Below are 17,066 nucleotides of genomic sequence, written 5' to 3'. Positions count from 1 at the left end.
TGAAGAGTATCCTGGCAGTTTTTCATAGGTGGAGTCTTGGATCATGTCTGGATGAAGCTCAACAGTTTTTACACTGTCTAAGTAAGCTGTATTTTCTTAACTCTATAAGTGTAAGTTTTACATCCCTACTCTGATTCAGTCTTAGCAGGGAAATTAAATATCTTTTGTGTATTTCAACTTTTGTTGGACAGGGATATTGACACTTAAGAAACACATTTTCAGGAGTGTAGAAAGACAAATTATTCCTTCTCTGCTTTATTTTTGCAAGCTGTGCACTTTGCCATTGCAGAAATCTTATGGTTGGTACTAAGGCAATACTTAGGTTTCCAAGCCAAAGGGGAAATACACACTAATCTGTACAGCAGAGCAGAATGTAGCTAAAATCCCCACTATCTGTTACATTACTGATAGTGAAGCTGCATATGAAGGACTACAGCACTGGGAAGTAGGTCATTGTCCACTAGAGGGAAAATAATGAAAAAAAACCCCAACAGTCAGCCTAGAAAAACTGTTGGTTTTGTATTCCTGCCACAAATGAATCAATTTGTCAAGCTGCAATTAAGGAAATAGTTCCATTTTAGTGTATAAATAAAGTATGTTTAATGAATGTGCTAAGTGAGGAAAATCACAACCCTGTTTTCTGCAAGTGGTTTGAAAGGTTTTATTTCAGTCCGCAAACCTTGCACCATGGTCAGCGTAGTGACTGAGTATAATCAAAGTCTCCATTGGGAGAAAGGATGTCTCATACTAGGGGAGGCCTTGAAAAGAAAATTAGCTATTGTTATGTTTCAACTAATATCAGTTTATACCTTGTAACTTCTCTAGTCCAACTAGCTTGTTTTTTTGAAACCTGAGTTTATTAAAAAAGAGGTGCAAAATCAGTCAAGTTCATGTTTAGTTCTAAGACATTCATGGAGCTAAATTCTTAGCATAGTGCCTAGTGCTGTATCTTACTGTTAGTTTTACGTTATTTATAGTTTTGTTTAAGATAGTATGAGTTAGCATGTATTTTCTCTATTCAGCGCATTATGGTAATGACCATCTTCAAGCTCCATTTCAGGACAGAGGTTTGCTTTAGCAAGCTGTGAAAATTGCATGGCATCTGTAAATCTAAGTTTAACTAAATGCTATCATGTAGCAGAAGAAATAATCTACTAATGTAAATACAATAAGCTCTGGAATGTTACAGCTCCCCCTTGTTCAATATTCTTGTATTCTCCTTGTGGTATTCCAAAGAAATTTTATTTTTCATTTTCAGTTTGAAGAAAGTGAATCACTGCTGCTATATGTACTTCCAAACTTTGATTTTCTCCTTGTACTAAGTGCTCTTTCTTTTCAAAATATTGTGTAGGGCTCACTATCCTGGGACAAAAACAGTGCCAAATGCCATATTAACTGGCAAGAAACTGTGGTCATCAGAAGATTACAGTACTTTCAATAATGATGTCGGTGCAGGCTGCTGGGCTCGGATCCTGAACCAAAACTACGTGAATGGAAACATGACCGCGTAAGTGTTGGGCACTGTTGCTTGCTTTCACAACATGGGGTGTAAGAATTACTTAAAGTGCTATTAAATAACACATCCATCTGCTCTGGTGAGAAAACAGGTAAACTGAAAGTCACCCCAATGTGGTCTGAATTCAGATGTTGTAATATAGGAAGTCTGCTGTTCTGGCCTCTTTCTGGAGTATAAGTCCCACAAGTTTCAATGTATTCTTATTCTCCAGCACTTGATGGGGTTATGCAGTTTATGCAGTGGGTTTATGCAGTTCATTTCAGATGCCTTTGAGAATGATGATAATTATTAAAAAGAGCATGTTCTTAAGAAGAGGTGGCATTGGAGGAAAATAACAATGAAACTAATTTATCATATTTTTCTTAAGGTCTTTATCAGATTGTTTGTCTTCGGTTAAACAGATAATTACAGATGTAATTATCTAGTTTTTCCATACAGCTTATTTTTCAGAATCCATTCTTAAACATGCATGATAAATTTACTCTTTTCTGCACATTTTCTTTCCAAACTGAATACTGTAAAAAAATGCTCTCTTTACTGGGAATTTCCACAACTCATTTTGAGAAAAGAATAGAAAATAAAGTTTGATGTTTCTGGTGCACCAACTGGTAGTCTGAAGGAAAAAGTTTGATTAACGAAAACGTAGGCGTCAACATGTGAGTAAAATTGTTGAAAGCTTTTAGATGCTTTGTAACTTCATTTTGGAAAAATAAAGAGAAATCTTGTTGCTTCAAGTGAAGTGCAGGAAAAATCACTAATACTTGTAAAGGGAAATTTCTTAAGTCACCTGATTTCTACAAATCTTCTGTCTTCTCTGCAAGCTGAAATTTTCAAACAGGTGAATATTTCCTGCATGAATTCCTGATCATTCTGCTTGCTTCTTAATCCTCATATAGTTTAATATCTTAATTTAGGAAATTTTTTTCCCCATTGTTTTTTATATTTTTCCAAGGCCTTTCAAATTATATATGCCCATTTCTTTCACAGTCAAACAGCAAGGCATATGTGTTGTATTTATAAATTATTGTAGAACAGTTCTAAGTCCAGATGTCCAGAAGTGAAGTTATCTTGGCTTGTATACTGAAAACAAAATCTTTCTGACAAAAGGCAGCTTATCTTTCTGCTAAGTTTGTTTCCTTTGAAGTTTAGTTTCCTACTTTTCTTTCTAAGTTTGAAATCAACAGACCAAGTTTGATGTGAGCAAGTTGAATTTACAATTCAACAGTTGTTTATTTTATGATCACGTTTTTGTAGACTTCCAGGAACTCTTCTGTGTGTATGTATAGTGTGATAAGTCTGTGGCAGTGACTTCAGAATGAGGCCTTTGTATGCACCTGTGTGCAACAGCAAAACAGATTGACAGCTTTTGCCTTTTGCTTAACTGCTCTGCTAAGCTGTATTTCCATCCTTAAGGCCCAGAGGTCTTTAAATTTAAAGTCTTCGCAAAGCGTTTTCAATGAAGCCCAAATCAAAGTGTGTGAAGTGATTATCCTTGTCAGGATGGAGCAAATACTCCTTGAGGATGGCTGGTTAAAGTTGTTTTTATTTGTTACTTACATGGATAAAGATTTTTTTTTTTTGTGGTACTTAACTGCTTCACTAAAAAACTCCATCCAAAACAACTACCACCATGCACAGAAAGAACCAAGCAATGACAAAAAAACTCAACTAAACACTCAGCAAAAAGCTGGAGACTTTTCTAACAAAATTTTTTCTCTTCAGAACAGGAAAAAACCTCAAACAAATGGTGTCTTTACCCTCAATACGTTTCTTTTAATGTAAAACTTGTTGTGGTGCTCTAGCCAGAGAATTTACCACCCATTTTGGAAGAACTTCTCAACGCTGATTTACAGATTTGCTTTATTTTCCTCTCCTGTGGGTTTTCTTTGTGGGAAAGATATTCCCTCCACCCCCCAAATTTTTTTCATTGTATGCTGGAGAAAATGGAGGAATGGATTTTTGTACTAAGTTAATCTAATACTCCCCATATGAATGGAGAAAACACCTGTTTTTCTTCCAGAACAATTGCATGGAACCTGGTGGCCAGTTATTATGAGGAGCTGCCCTTTGGTCGATGCGCGTTAATGACAGCACAGGAGCCGTGGAGTGGCCACTATAAAGTTGAATCTCCTATCTGGATTACAGGTGAAAATCTTGCAGTTATAAGTTGGTGATCTGACACCAAACATCACTATTTTCTGAGGCCTTTGTTGATTTAGTGGTTTTATGTGGAGTATTTTTTGTACCAAATTGAGGTAGATTTGTGGAAAGTTTTGTGAATACATTAAGAAAGAAGAAAATAATCTCATTTCAATAGAAAGCAGAAAGATATAATTGTAAGGGAAATATTTATACTTGAACTTTAGCTGTATCAGAAAGTAATAAGCTACTGCCTTTCTAGCTGTTACTATTGAAATATTTGGATCTGATGTGCCCGTAAAGGTTAATGTGCTTTCCTATTTCCTTTCCCTTTTTATTTTTAATCTTTGAGTATCAATCAATTCCATTTGGTACTTCTCAGTTTGCAAAAGTGGAACAAAGAACCTCTCTATTCTTTTCCTGCTTGACGTTCTTGGCTTGTGTAAATCAGCATTTCCTTGAGCCTGGGAAAGGGAAGCATGTTCATGTAGTGTCTGTGGACACACAAATTCACTGGCTGCTTTGTAGTCCTGTAATATTTTACTGTCTGTGCTGCAGTTCTGTAGAGTAACTATGCAGTGCCATGAAGGAAGAACAAGACAAAGGCTTTAATTTTTGTTCTTCTGCTAGTTATCTATATTTGTAAAAGCATTAAAGCAAAACTGGCCACAGTTTCCCATGAATAGAACAGCTGAGCAGTTGTTCCTATGTCCACGTTGCTCAGGATTTTCATGATCTGGGTCATATTCTTCTTTGATAGTTTCACTTATTTTCTGCAAATCCTACTTATTTAGTTATACCTCATGAAGTTGCCCATCTGTGCTTTCCCTGCCATTTCTTCTTTAAAAAAGAAATGTTTATTTTATTTAAAGAAAAAAAAAGACTTGGGAAAATCTAAACTGTGATGAATATTCAAATTGAATGGACATGATTACTGTGTATTGTTTGTGCTTAATATCTAAATAATTGCTATCACTTTAACTCTTTTGTCTGCCACAGCACTGATATTTTTAATTTTCCCATAGTATAATTCTTTAATCTTTCCTCTTATATAGGTAAATTTTGTTTTGAAAGTTCTATTACTTTCTTCTCTGAATAAGGTTTCAGTTTTTGTCAGCATGTATAAGAGAGAAATTTAATAAAGCCTACAAATGTTACCATTTCTATTAATTTCTATTAATTAATTATTGTATTCTAATTTTTATCTCAGCACACACCACACAGTTCACTCAGCCAGGCTGGTCATACTTGCAAGTGGATGGACACTTAGAAGGAGGTGGGAGTTTTGTAGCTCTGACAGATGGCCTAGGGAACCTTACCATCATCATTGAAACTATGGTATGTGCATCAGCAATTCCAGTGGACTGGAAAAGTTACAGGAGATGTTTTGTTATGAAGAACCTGTCTTGATTTAGGTAGTTTGGTATCTGAGAATGTTCTTTGATACTTGTAGCTTTATTAGTGAGTTCACTAGAGGCTGTTTTTTCTGTCTGAACTCAAAATACCTTGTTGAGACTTCCTGGAGGCCAATATATGTGCCATCTTTGTCTTTTTATTTCACATTAGCTTTAATTGGATGACACACTGGGAGGAAGTTATATTATGTGCTTTCTTAAAATCTGTATTTGGAATAAAATTATTAAACTACTGCAATTGCAGCTATTAAGATAACAGTGAAATAAATTATTGCTCTTTTAATTTCAATTCTGTGCTGTAGGTTTTTCATGAATGTTGCCATGTGTTGCATTCTAATAATTTGTATCTCTTCTGTTACATTTGTTTTTTTTTTCTTCAGAGTCATAATCACTCTAAATGTATCAGGCCTCCATTGCCAAATTTCAATGTTGTACCTCAGAGAGCAACTTTCTACCTCAGAGGGTCATTTGTAAGTACATCTTGAATACATTTGATCAGCCCTGTAAAATGAATTGCCATTCATAATCAAATACACACAAGTCAGTATCACAGGTTGCAATGTCATAACTGAAATTGTAGAATTGCTGCCTCTCAGTCTAATCATCTGTATATTGAAGAAGAAATTTAATGGGACAGAAATGCAACTAAAATTTTGTTTAGAATGTATTCCAAGGCTGGATGCTCTGACATGCTGACATAGTTTGTTGGGCTGACACAGCCATGGCTTTTCTAGTTATCAGTTGATTTTCAGGGGAATAGCTATAGTTGATTTTGTATTGTAGGTTTTATTGCATCCTGTGAAGAGATACAACTGGGAGAGTCTCAGACTTAATTTGTTTATTCTATTTTTCAATTTCACTAAAGTATATTTCCCTCTGAAATGTGAACAATACTTTCACAGTGTAAACTGGAGGGAATCATTGTTAGTTGATTTGGATGATTCCTTCTCAGAACTTGACTGTTACTTATTTGGAATTTGATGTTGATTTTTTGGCAGCAATAATTTCCTTTAGGAGGAGATAATTTGGATGATACTTTTGACAATAAAAGGAAAAGTAGCTTAGTGTCAGTAGTTCACTTAGGAAAAGTAGCTGAGTGTCAATTTGGATACACAGCTCCCTTTTAGGGAAGTATTAGATGGCTTATCCAAGTCAAGCTCTAGGTTGCTTGCTTTGTTGTTGATGTTGGTAACTGAAAAGAAATTATAGGGGTTAGGTGTGATCAAAATCTGATACTAATATAGTTGATATGCAGAACTGAGTATTGCAGAAAGTTGGAGACATGTAAGCAAAGTACTTTGCTCAACAATTAAAATCAAAGAACTAGCAATAAGACTGAGGGCCTTATAAAAGTGAAACTTGTGGGATATTATTTCAGTCTGGTTACTTCTCAAAGAGAGCTTGTATCCAAGGTGTATTATTGGTGATAGAGAAGCTAAAGATTGTGTCTGTGTTTGCAGTGCTGTCTGTCTTTATAAGCAACATTAGGGCCTGTTAGGGCAATGCCTTATTGATGTATAATCTATAAAAATGTAAGGCATGTGTAATGATTGGCTGAGTAAAGTTGTGACTCTAATGTGATCAACAGCTTTAAAGTAACAAAAATTAGACACCCATAGAGGACTGGTATTTCTCAAGTTGAATATTCAAGGTTGTTTATTTTGCTGTTGTTGTGTTTTAAATTGTATGGTGTGTTCCATTGTAGTATGTGGTGCAAACCCTTCAAGTGTGGCATTCTAGACTTGATTTTGAATCTGGAAACTCCAGTCTTTTCCAGCGACTCCGTCCTTTACGGGTAAGTTGATCAGTTTTAATTATCAGTCCCTCTGCAGTTTCAGGTGTGTCTTCCCTCTTTGGTGAAACTCCTCAACTTTCATGCTTAAGCTGCATGTTTAGGTTTTAAGGCTGTTTGACTGCAGTTTTACTGGCTGTGTACAAGTGTACCTGGAGGTAATAACAAGTTTGGGGAAAAGGAGTTTTAAAAATACCCCGGAGATATTTAAATGCTGAGGCAAGAAGATGGGAATTTTGACTTAAATCAGGACTTCAGAGGATCTTGACTTCAGGAGCTTGGGTATTTTTTCAGTTAGTTGTTAACTTTTGCAGCTTGAGCTTTCTTCAATTCCAGGTGTGGAGGGGAAGATTTTCTTTAGATCTGGACGTGGATGAAGTCTACACTTTAACCACACTCAAGACAGGATGGAAATGTGGTTACCCAGAGCCGCCTCCTCCCCAGCCCTTTCCTTCCATTTACAGTGATGATTTCAATATACGTAAGCCAGAATTCTCTTATCCAATTCTCCATTCACACAGAGATATAATTGTAATGTAGGAAGGCAGTAAGTTATGTTATTTGAATCATCTACATGAGGTAGCCTGAAGATCTATTTTGTTTTTGTTCATTTATACCCGTTTTTCCAAAAACTTACACCTGTATGAGTGAGTGTACACCTTACTCTTGCAATGAGGTGTATTTAATTTAATGTCTTACCTGGTGTTCTTGTGTTTGCAAAACCGGTGTCAGCTTAAAAACTTCCATTTGGGGGCTGCAAGTCAAAAATCTGGAGAAAATTTTAAGTGGTAAATTTCTGAAAACAAGTACACCGAAGAAAAATAGTGTTTTAGAGTTGATGTGTATTTTATTTTCTGACCAGGTAATCCACCTTTCAGTGAAGCCCCAAACTTTGCAGATCAGACGGGTGTATTTGAATACTTTGTAAATGCTTCTGACCCAGGAGATCATGTGTTCACGCTCCGCCAGGTGGTGGTTCAGCGGCCCATCACTTGGGTTTCTGATGCAGACCAGACCATCAGTGTCATAGGAAATTTTAAGTGGTATGTAAATACTGTTTTGTAGTGACATTTGGGGAAATGTTCTCCTCACCAGTGCTAGTAATGATCAATTAATTTGTCTCAAGCCTCATTTCTCTTGGACAGAGGGCTTTTGCCTTCAGATTCTCTGTAGACATGTAGGAATGATGATTCAGACACTTCTAAAGTCATTGAGCCCTGCTCAGGGCCAAAGGTCAGCTGTATAAATGACTCCTAAAGGATGGGGATTCAACCACATTTCATGATTGTTTTGCCTAATGCTATACTGTCTTAGAATTTTTTTTTTTTTTTGCTTATGTCCTTCTGGGCATGTTTGTTCAAGCTAATTTTTTACACTAATGGTTCTGAGTTGGCATACTAGAAACACCAATCTGTGCCCTGAGTTTCTTTTTTCTTAAATTGGACCAAGAAGGAGATTACAGTATTTGAATTACAGTATTTTGAGTTATTTGTTAGGAGTTTGATCAGTATCATAACTCTCAGACTATTTCATTTATAATTCAATTGTATTTGTTGCAGACTGCCATCTTCTGAGCAGTTCCTAGAATTGTGTGGATTTGATGCCAATCCTGCTTCAACCACTTTTATTTCTGTTGAAAGTAACTGAGATTTACTGTTTTGATTAAAGTATGGTTAAAATTGTAATTCTTTCTAGGAGCTAAAAAATTGCTAGGAGCTGCAATGATGGTAATTCAGAATCAAGCAGCATATTTTAGAATAATGTTTATTTAAAATTAATAAGCACTTGGGAAAGAGCCTGTTAACTAATTATGATTTTAATAATAATAATAAACTTCATGCTAAAAACTTTCTCTTCTGCTTAGAGGCCTAGCCTAAATTCTTTTGATACATTTTTTAAAATAGCAGTTTTGTCAGGTTTTTTTTCACTTCAATTAGATCATTGATCTGGCAAATGCTTTTTCAGAACTTGCTTCACACTTCTAATTTCAGGCCTGGAGATGTGATTGAATCACTTTGATCCAAAGCCTGGAAGAATGCCACCCTCTTGTACTTGGAAGTTGTTCTTCAGTTATCTGTTGTTTGCTTTTGCAGCGCTCTGTTAGGAAAGGTCTCATATTTTCCCTATAAGCAACTTTCCTTCATTGAGTAAATTATATTCAGTGATTCCTATAACAGCTGCATAGGACATATTTTTAAATTACTATACTCAGATTCCTAAAACTTCTATTATTTTGTTTAGTTCAGTTTCTTTCTGAGTCTTTATCTTGATTTCAAAACCAAGCTTACTTCCTGAAAATCAGTTTATTATTCAAGTTTTACTAGTCAGTAGCTTTTTATAATGCTAGTCCTCAATTTCAGGCCCTCAAGTTTGTTTGCTTCATCCTCAGTTTAAGACTCAACTTGTCCCTGGCAGATATTTTCTACAATGAACACCTGCTATTGAAATTCTGAGCCAATCTTGCATTAAATTTCTCTGTAGGATGATACTTTACCTCAGTTGTTGGAAATTTATCATGATTCAATTTCAGGATTGTTTGGATTTTAAACTTGTGTGTGTGAAAGTTTTTGCTCTCTTACTGTGAATTTGTTAGTGTTTTTCTCTGATGGTTTTATTGAACCTGGATATGTTCTGAAAGTATTACCATGTAATTATTGCTATATTGCCTTGAGTCTCTTTATAATGGCTTAAGGGAAATGAGGGAGGGTCTCTTTTTTGATAAATGGGAAGGCAAGAAGGTAATCTTTTTTTGTGTAATGACTATATATTCAGGAATCTAGAGCATTACATTAGAATGAAAACTCAGAATGAAACTGTGTTAGAAGTGAGAAGAAAAGTTGCTAGAATAGATATTCTCCAATTCAGTAATCAGCTGAGCTGCTGTCACAGAGAGTCTTTTCACATTCTGTAAATAAATATAGGTAATTATTACTTCTTAAGTAAGTGACCTTGTGGCTGTATCTGTATTACAAGTGCTTTCAGATATGGGATGTAGATCCATTAATAGAGGGAAAGAATCTTTATGGTTAAGAGCCTTGTAGTGCAGCTCTGAGGAAGAGGAAATTTTGTAAATTTTCTGGGTACTATTTGATGGTTCTATTTGATTACTTTGCTTTATTCTTCTTTACAGCTCTCATTGCTGTAAAGTGCTTTACTGTTGAGCTGGAGTATAATCTCAGGAAATCAAATAATTTCTAATACTGCCTATTCAAAAGAATGGATTCCTTCCTTGTTAAAACACTAATCTTCTTTTACAGGGTAAACATGACAGTCACTTGTGACATCTACATAGAAAAACCTCGTGATGGAGGAGTGTTTATTGCAGGAAGAGTTGACAATGGTGGGATATATGTGAGAGATTCCAAAGGAGTTTTCTTCTGGGTTTTTGCAGATGGCACCTACAGAGTCACTAGTGACCTAGGTAAGCAGTTCTTTGCAAAAGGGGATGCTGGCATATGGACATGTCATTTTAATAACTTTGATAAAAATAGGTAACATTCAGATTTTATAGTTCATTTGTCATTACTATGAATTTAACCTATTGGTTCTAATGATGGCCACATTTCTTATGTGGAGAAAGCATCTGAAGCCCATTGCTCAGGCTCAGCTTTCTAAAGTTTTTGTTTTTTCACTGACGATGTCTGCTTTACAGTAGAAAATATGAACTATTTTGCTTTTCAAAATACTCTTATACAATATTAATTACAGAAAGATTTGACCTGTTTTCTTAAACTATGCATGAGGAAAATCCTGGTTGACATGAAATGGCTTTTCTTAGAGAGCAGTTCAAGTCACCGTACTTACATCTGGCTAAAGTGAGGATCATAAGTGGCCTCCTGTTTCCTCAAACGATGCATCCTCCTGTTAGTGTAGCTCAGTGGAGTGAGCACCTTCTATTTGTGATGTTAACATTCACGTGTGTTCATCTGTAGAACACTTGACAGGCACTGGCCTATTTAGTTGTTTAAATGCATTTCCTATCACTTCAGGAATATGAATTAAAATTTTCAATAGTTTATGGTGAGTAAAATGTAGCTTCTAGATCTACAATATATCTGACAAGATATGTTTTTTGTGTGTGTGTCTGTGTTCCTTTCCACTTCTACCATAGACAGTTAGAATAACAAAGGCTTTACATAGCTTCCCTTGAAATATCAGTGCTCCCTAGTGAAACTTTGCAAAGTATAATTCTATAAAAACTGAAGTCTCAGCTGTATGGAAATACATACTTGTGCCTAGGATTGACTCAATTTTTTATTTGTAATAAGACCTAACAACATTACCTGATTAGTTTCTCAGGCTGTCAGAAGTAATTTTTCCTAGATGAAATGAGTGAATTTTGATCAACCACCTGATTATTTCAAGCTGAGACCTGTAACATAAGATGATAATTTTTTTCTGTACAGCTATTTTCAGTCGTCTTTACATTTTTCTAGAAGGGAGTTTGAATGTTAAATTAGGTTGCAGTAAAAACTGTCTACTGAATAAATGAAGACTTGCAGCACTTAATTTTTTTCAGGTCTTTGTCCTCCCTCCAGGTGTCATTCACATCCCATTTTTGCTTAGCTTAAATTTTGGGTAGAGCTAAGCAACATGATAGTGTGGCAACAGAAACCCTGTGATTTAAAATAGTTACAAACAATAAATAAACAAGAAGATCTATAGAATGAGCAGAGCAATAGCTACTGTCACACTTTGTGAACCTGTACTCTCCATAGAGTGAATCCTCATCTTATGCCAAATTGCCAAGAGCGTTGAGGATTTCAGTGAGAAAGCAGTTCTGGCAAAACAGGAGAATGTACTGATAGTGCAGAGTCTGGGGTTGCATATTAAGCCTTCCATGCTGCAACTGAAATTGGTAAAATGTCAATCCTGAACACTTCTGAAAAATAGATATTATTATCCTTTTGCTGGCTTGGTATTTATCAGTTTCAGCAAAGAGCTGAAGTAACACTTTGCTAACTTAAGCATGTTTTTCAGCTGGAAAAGAAATATTAATGAAAGGACTTGCTGGTGTTCGGGATAATGCATGGCACACACTCACTCTCAACATTCAGGTAAGGACACAGGAAAAAAGCTGGAAAAGTAGTTATGAAACTTCCAGTCCTAAATAGTTTAGACAAAGCTGTGCTGTACTATTGATGGTGTACTTGTATTAGTTTACCCTATCAAAACCAGAAACAGTATCTGTTACATTGGATCAATATTAAAATGCCATACTAAATTCTGCTGCCTGTATTGTAAAAGAGATCTTGAGACTCTGTAGAAGGTATGGAAAATAATGATTTTTACTGATGAAGGTAACTTAAAATTATGCACCAAGCCCCTCATGCTAGAATGCCATTGAGTATTAGAAGCTGGTTTTTGTCTCTTGTACTGTCACATTTGGAGACAAAGGGACACTTGCCTCTAAGGCATTCACTGAAATAGATGTAGTTTAGTTTTGGCTTTGGTACACCTACATTTATGACAATGGCTGTCATCTGTAAAATGGGCCAAGACATTTGGTTACTGAAGATGAACCTTAATCACTTAAAACAGTGTGGGTAATTTTAAAACGACAATGCTTCAGACTTCCATCTACGTTGTTAAATATTTTGTACCTCTTATAGCTTGATGCAGCATACTATGTCTTTGTCCAGAGCCATCTTTAAATAATTCTCCCACTGACTCCTTGAAAGACATTCTTTGCTTTTACCTGTGTCTATAATTGTCTTTCAGATTAAGAAATGCAAGTAAACTGAAGCACTTTTTTCTAAATACTGTTACTGCTAAGTGGAACACACAAAAGATAGATTGTAATTTTTCTTGAAAATGTTTTAATTTTTTGTGTCTTGAAGTGGCTTGAGTGATACTTGAAAGTTCTGCTGTCTCCTCTTTATTTCAGCTTGATTGCTAAATTACGTCTTTCTTTACTTTTAACTTCTGCCTCATTCTGCAGAAGCAGGGCCAAGTGTATCATATCACCTTAAGTAAGTTGGGCTGTTTTGAAAGAGTCTGATACAAGGGAGAGGAAAACCAGTTTACACTTCAGGTTCTACACTGAGTTAGCAAAGCTGTGAGTAGGAGAAGAGGAGCCTTTAATGTATTCACTGTAAAGGAATACATTATATAGGAATATATTCCACAGACCTGATAGACACTGGAGGATTCTATCCAATATTTAGATGCATCTTTGCATGAAGAATGTGAGAAATGTAGTTGAAAGGTGACTTCACATCCTTCTGCTTTGTCTTATCTCCCATGTGAGCAGGCTCAGTGTCTACACAGACCCTGGATTTTACAAAGCTAACATTTTCCTTTTTTTGACAGGGCAACTCGGCCTCAGGACTGTTGAATGGTTATCCTCTCTGGGAGAATGTCACCATTTCCAAACCGGGGAACGGCTGGGCTGCCCTCGGAACTCGCTCCTTTGAGTTTGCACAGTTTGACAACTTTCACATTGAAGCTTGCTGAGGTGGCTTTGGCATTTGGAGAACCTGGTTCTCATGTTACTTTGTGTAAGAGCCAAGACAAACTGGAGAGCTGAGGGCTAAACTGTGATTGATCTCTTGGCAAAGAGTCTGGATTCAGTCCGTGGTAATTGTTAAAGGTTTACTTGAGTAGATATCAACATGATTGTAGCTTTATCCCCTATTGCTGTGGGATTTTTGCCCTTCAGTTTTTGGGGGCAAATTTTAGTTCAAGGTAATGATGAAAACAAATTCTTGGATCTAAATATCTCTTAATAACAACATCCTAACTTACCAGCTCACTTCTAAGATAACTTTAGAAATTAACAGAAGACAGATTCATCCTATTTTTTAACACTTCCTCTATTACGTCCATTGCTTTCACTGTGAAAGAAAGAATTAAATGCCAGTAAGCCTTATGAGCCAGTGGGCCCTGTACTTTTGTAGGTCCATCATTCTCAAGTTTCATTTGGATAAACTACCTAGATTTCCTATAGTAAAAAAAGATGTTTTGTCTGTTTTTTGCTACAGTCTATGACTAGGCATTGCAGTTCTCCAAATGCATTTGATTACATCTTTCAACTTTCATTGCCAGCCCTAAAATATATCCTATTTTCAGTGGAATGGAAATGTGCCTTATGACTGATCAGGGAATGCAGCATGTGGCTTACTTCTAATCTACCTCCTCTTTCCACTGAAAGGGTTGAAATGGATGAAAAGATACCATAATTTACAGTTTGTTGATGATAATATTGTGGGGTTTTTTGCATAGTACAAAGAGTAAAAACATTGCATCACGGGTATTTCCGTGTCAGGTCACATGTGGAAACTGGCCTTTTGTTCCTAGAAACTTAGGCAAACATCTCTCTCTTTTGCTAGATTTAGAGCTTTGAATAGAAAATAATTAAAGCCTAACAATGATATTTAGTTTATTGTATTACTGTGGCACAGAGGAGATATGGATACTATCACTTCCTGGTATAAAAGAAATTTTTAAAAAAGTGGTCTTTGCCTTTAATGGTTTGCAAACTGATTAAAACGTAAATAGCAGCTGGTGGACAGAGAGAATTGTTCAGTGTGCCAGTGGTAATGACACAGGGATATCTGTTTTTAAACTTTTCCTAGGTATCATGGAGTGAAATTCAGAGGATAATTCAGATCTTTGGGAATGGAGGGATTCTATTTAGCTGTTGCTTCATTTTATTTTTTCCCCCAAGTTACTGCATTATAAAAAAAGCAATTAATTGAGAACATGAGGTACTGAATGGGTTTTTCCTCACTGCATTTGCAGTTCAATTGGCTCCAGAATTTTTCCTGTTTGTTGTTGGCCAGTTTGAAGGAAGATGATATCCATTGTCTTAATGAAATGTACTTCCTGTGTCCATCTACTTTTCACATTCACATCCTGTTTAATTGACAAGCAAGTTGTTCCACATGCCTGATAAGGCTCTAATAGCTGTATGAGGCCATTTGTAGCAGGCAACATCTGGAGAAAAAGGTTTTCGGTGTACTTTGATTTATAGAGATTATTCTTCTGATCCCCTTTATTTTGAAGGCTGATTCCAATAATTGTTAACTTCAGTCTTTGAAGTTGTCATCTAATATAAAGTTAATGTTATACAGATCATTCCTGGAAAATTTTTATAAAGTTGATCTTCCATTTTCATTTTTGGAGAAGAGTTCTTAAAATTCTGTCTCTAGTAAGTAAAAATGTTGTGTCTTTTAGCTGTTATATTGATACTACTTATTCATACTTGGAAATTTCATACATGCCAGTAACCTTGAAAAATGGTTTAAACCACTAAGCTTTAAAACTCTAGTAGAAGACTTCCAAATGTTAAGTAACTGTTTACTTAAGTCGGTGAAAAATGAAAGGCAATTTTCCATGTAATTTTCAAGTATGGATGCAGATCTGTTCATTGCTTGCCTGATTTCCTAAGGAATGTCACTGGTCACTCCACATGTGAAAGAATCTGATTTTAGGTCCTCATATTCAGGTAATATGAGTATAATAATCTCAGAATAAATTATTTTAGCTGTGATGGATTTCTGTAGTTGGATGCTTCTTGGAGACTTCCTGGTATCTTCTGTGGCTGCAAGCAGAGAGATCAGCAATGATGATGTTATTCCAAAGGAGCTGTCCATTTTTTTAACTTTCTGATGCACTACTGTAATACACTGTATTGTTATATTGTGTACTAAACACCATGTATTTTATCACTGGAAATGTTGATTTTTTTTCCCCCTAATCTTAATTTACAATGTTGGAGGATTAAAGTGTTATGAACAGAGTAAGTGATTTAATGGTGACATAATGTTATTCATCTTTATATGTCTGTAATCCTTCACCCTTCAGTAGACTGTAATATGTTTGGCAATAACAAGCTGTCGGGTTTTTCACTGAGGGGTGGATTTATGTTGTTGATTATAAATGCTAATCATTCCAAATGGACAAATAAAACACTTAAAAACGCTTTATTTGTGCAGAATGCTTCTGTAAAATGGGTCTTGTTTTTCTCCAGTAAGAAAGCTGACAATTTTTTCATTGTGATTTCTGATAAATATGCTTGACATTAACTTGATTGGATTGCAGAGTATAGCCAACCAGTCCTTATTAAAAATATCTCAAAATCCATACGCATTAGGACTTGTGCTATTGATAAAATGATTTTCTTATAGCATTCAATATACATTTTGCTTCTTTCTGGTGTTTTGATTTGGATTTTTTTTTAATTTAGTGAGGGGAATTAAATTGTATTTGAGGACCAGTGATGCAAAACTGCTGAGTACTAAGGTCATGTGAGATTTAGCTGAAAGTCAGTTACTAGGTTTGGAAACAGACAGTGTTGTAAGGATGTACTTCTGTGGTTTAAAGGCTTCTTTTTTTTTTTTTTTTTGAATATCATTTTGAATCTGTCTTCAAACACATTATTTTATCTTTAAGATAAACTTAAACTTAGGGTTTGATTTTACACAGAAGGGAGAAATTCCAGAGAGCTAGGTATGTTTCCCAGTCCATTATGCCAGTAGATATGGCTTACCCTGGAGTTATTGCCTTGCAGTAACTAGCTATGTGCTACCACCTACACAAACACTGCATCAAAATCAATTCTATCCCTTCTCTGCCACCCCACCTTTGAAATTAGATTTGAGCAGTTCTGGGATTTTCAAACTCATGCAAAACACTAGGACTCCTTTGCTTTAAAATTACAGGAGACTCTTTAGGCTCCTTTTGCAGCTGTCTCCTTGTATCTCTGTATCAAAACTAAATTTCTACTTCCAGATTTGATTTGGAGTGGTAGTGGTTTGCTTTTGCCTTATAGAATCAGTTTTACTGCATCATAGCAGCAGGTTGTTTGTTTTCATTTTATAAATTTTCATTGGTTTACCTGAAGTTTCTATCCAGAGTCCATTTTCTGGAGGGGAGTGGGTATTATGAATTTAACAATCATAATTGTAGCTGTCTTATTTCAGTGATATGGTCAAAGAGGGACAATGCTTGGAGACTTTATTATCCTCTCTTTGATGTTTTGGTATTTTTGTTTGTTTGGTTGGTTTTTGTGGGTTTTGTTCGTGCTTTTCTTTTGTTTGTTGTTAAACCCTTTGTAAGTACTACATTCAAACAAGTCTAGCACATGCTGGGAGTGGCAGACAGGTTTTAAAAACCCTCTAGTTTTGAAGGCTTCCTAGGCTGGCAGTGGAATCATCAGGTAGCTTTTTTAGAATTCTGAGTAGTGTACATTGAAAAGTCA

General features: G+C 35.6%; 1 protein-coding gene across 2 annotated transcripts in view; it reads left to right on the top strand.

Moving 5' to 3' along the window:
* The window catches only part of GALC (galactosylceramidase), a 31,214-nt gene extending 15,427 nt beyond the window's left edge, over positions 1–15,787 (top strand). For both annotated transcript variants that reach the window (XM_058026411.1, XM_058026412.1), the window contains exons 8-17: positions 1,352–1,507; positions 3,537–3,661; positions 4,866–4,993; positions 5,451–5,540; positions 6,776–6,865; positions 7,199–7,343; positions 7,725–7,905; positions 10,120–10,283; positions 11,843–11,919; positions 13,175–15,787. In XM_058026411.1, the coding sequence (XP_057882394.1) occupies positions 1,352–1,507; positions 3,537–3,661; positions 4,866–4,993; positions 5,451–5,540; positions 6,776–6,865; positions 7,199–7,343; positions 7,725–7,905; positions 10,120–10,283; positions 11,843–11,919; positions 13,175–13,318 (1,300 nt within the window). In that variant the 3' untranslated portion in view covers positions 13,319–15,787. The remainder of the gene's footprint in view (positions 1–1,351; positions 1,508–3,536; positions 3,662–4,865; positions 4,994–5,450; positions 5,541–6,775; positions 6,866–7,198; positions 7,344–7,724; positions 7,906–10,119; positions 10,284–11,842; positions 11,920–13,174) is intronic.
* Positions 15,788–17,066: the final 1,279 nt, after the last annotated feature.

The sequence above is a fragment of the Melospiza georgiana genome, chromosome 6 (assembly GCF_028018845.1).
Source record: "Melospiza georgiana isolate bMelGeo1 chromosome 6, bMelGeo1.pri, whole genome shotgun sequence".
NCBI lineage: Eukaryota > Metazoa > Chordata > Aves > Passeriformes > Passerellidae > Melospiza > Melospiza georgiana.
Note: the sequence above shows the minus strand (reverse complement) of the source record. Positions and strands in the feature narration are given on the sequence as shown.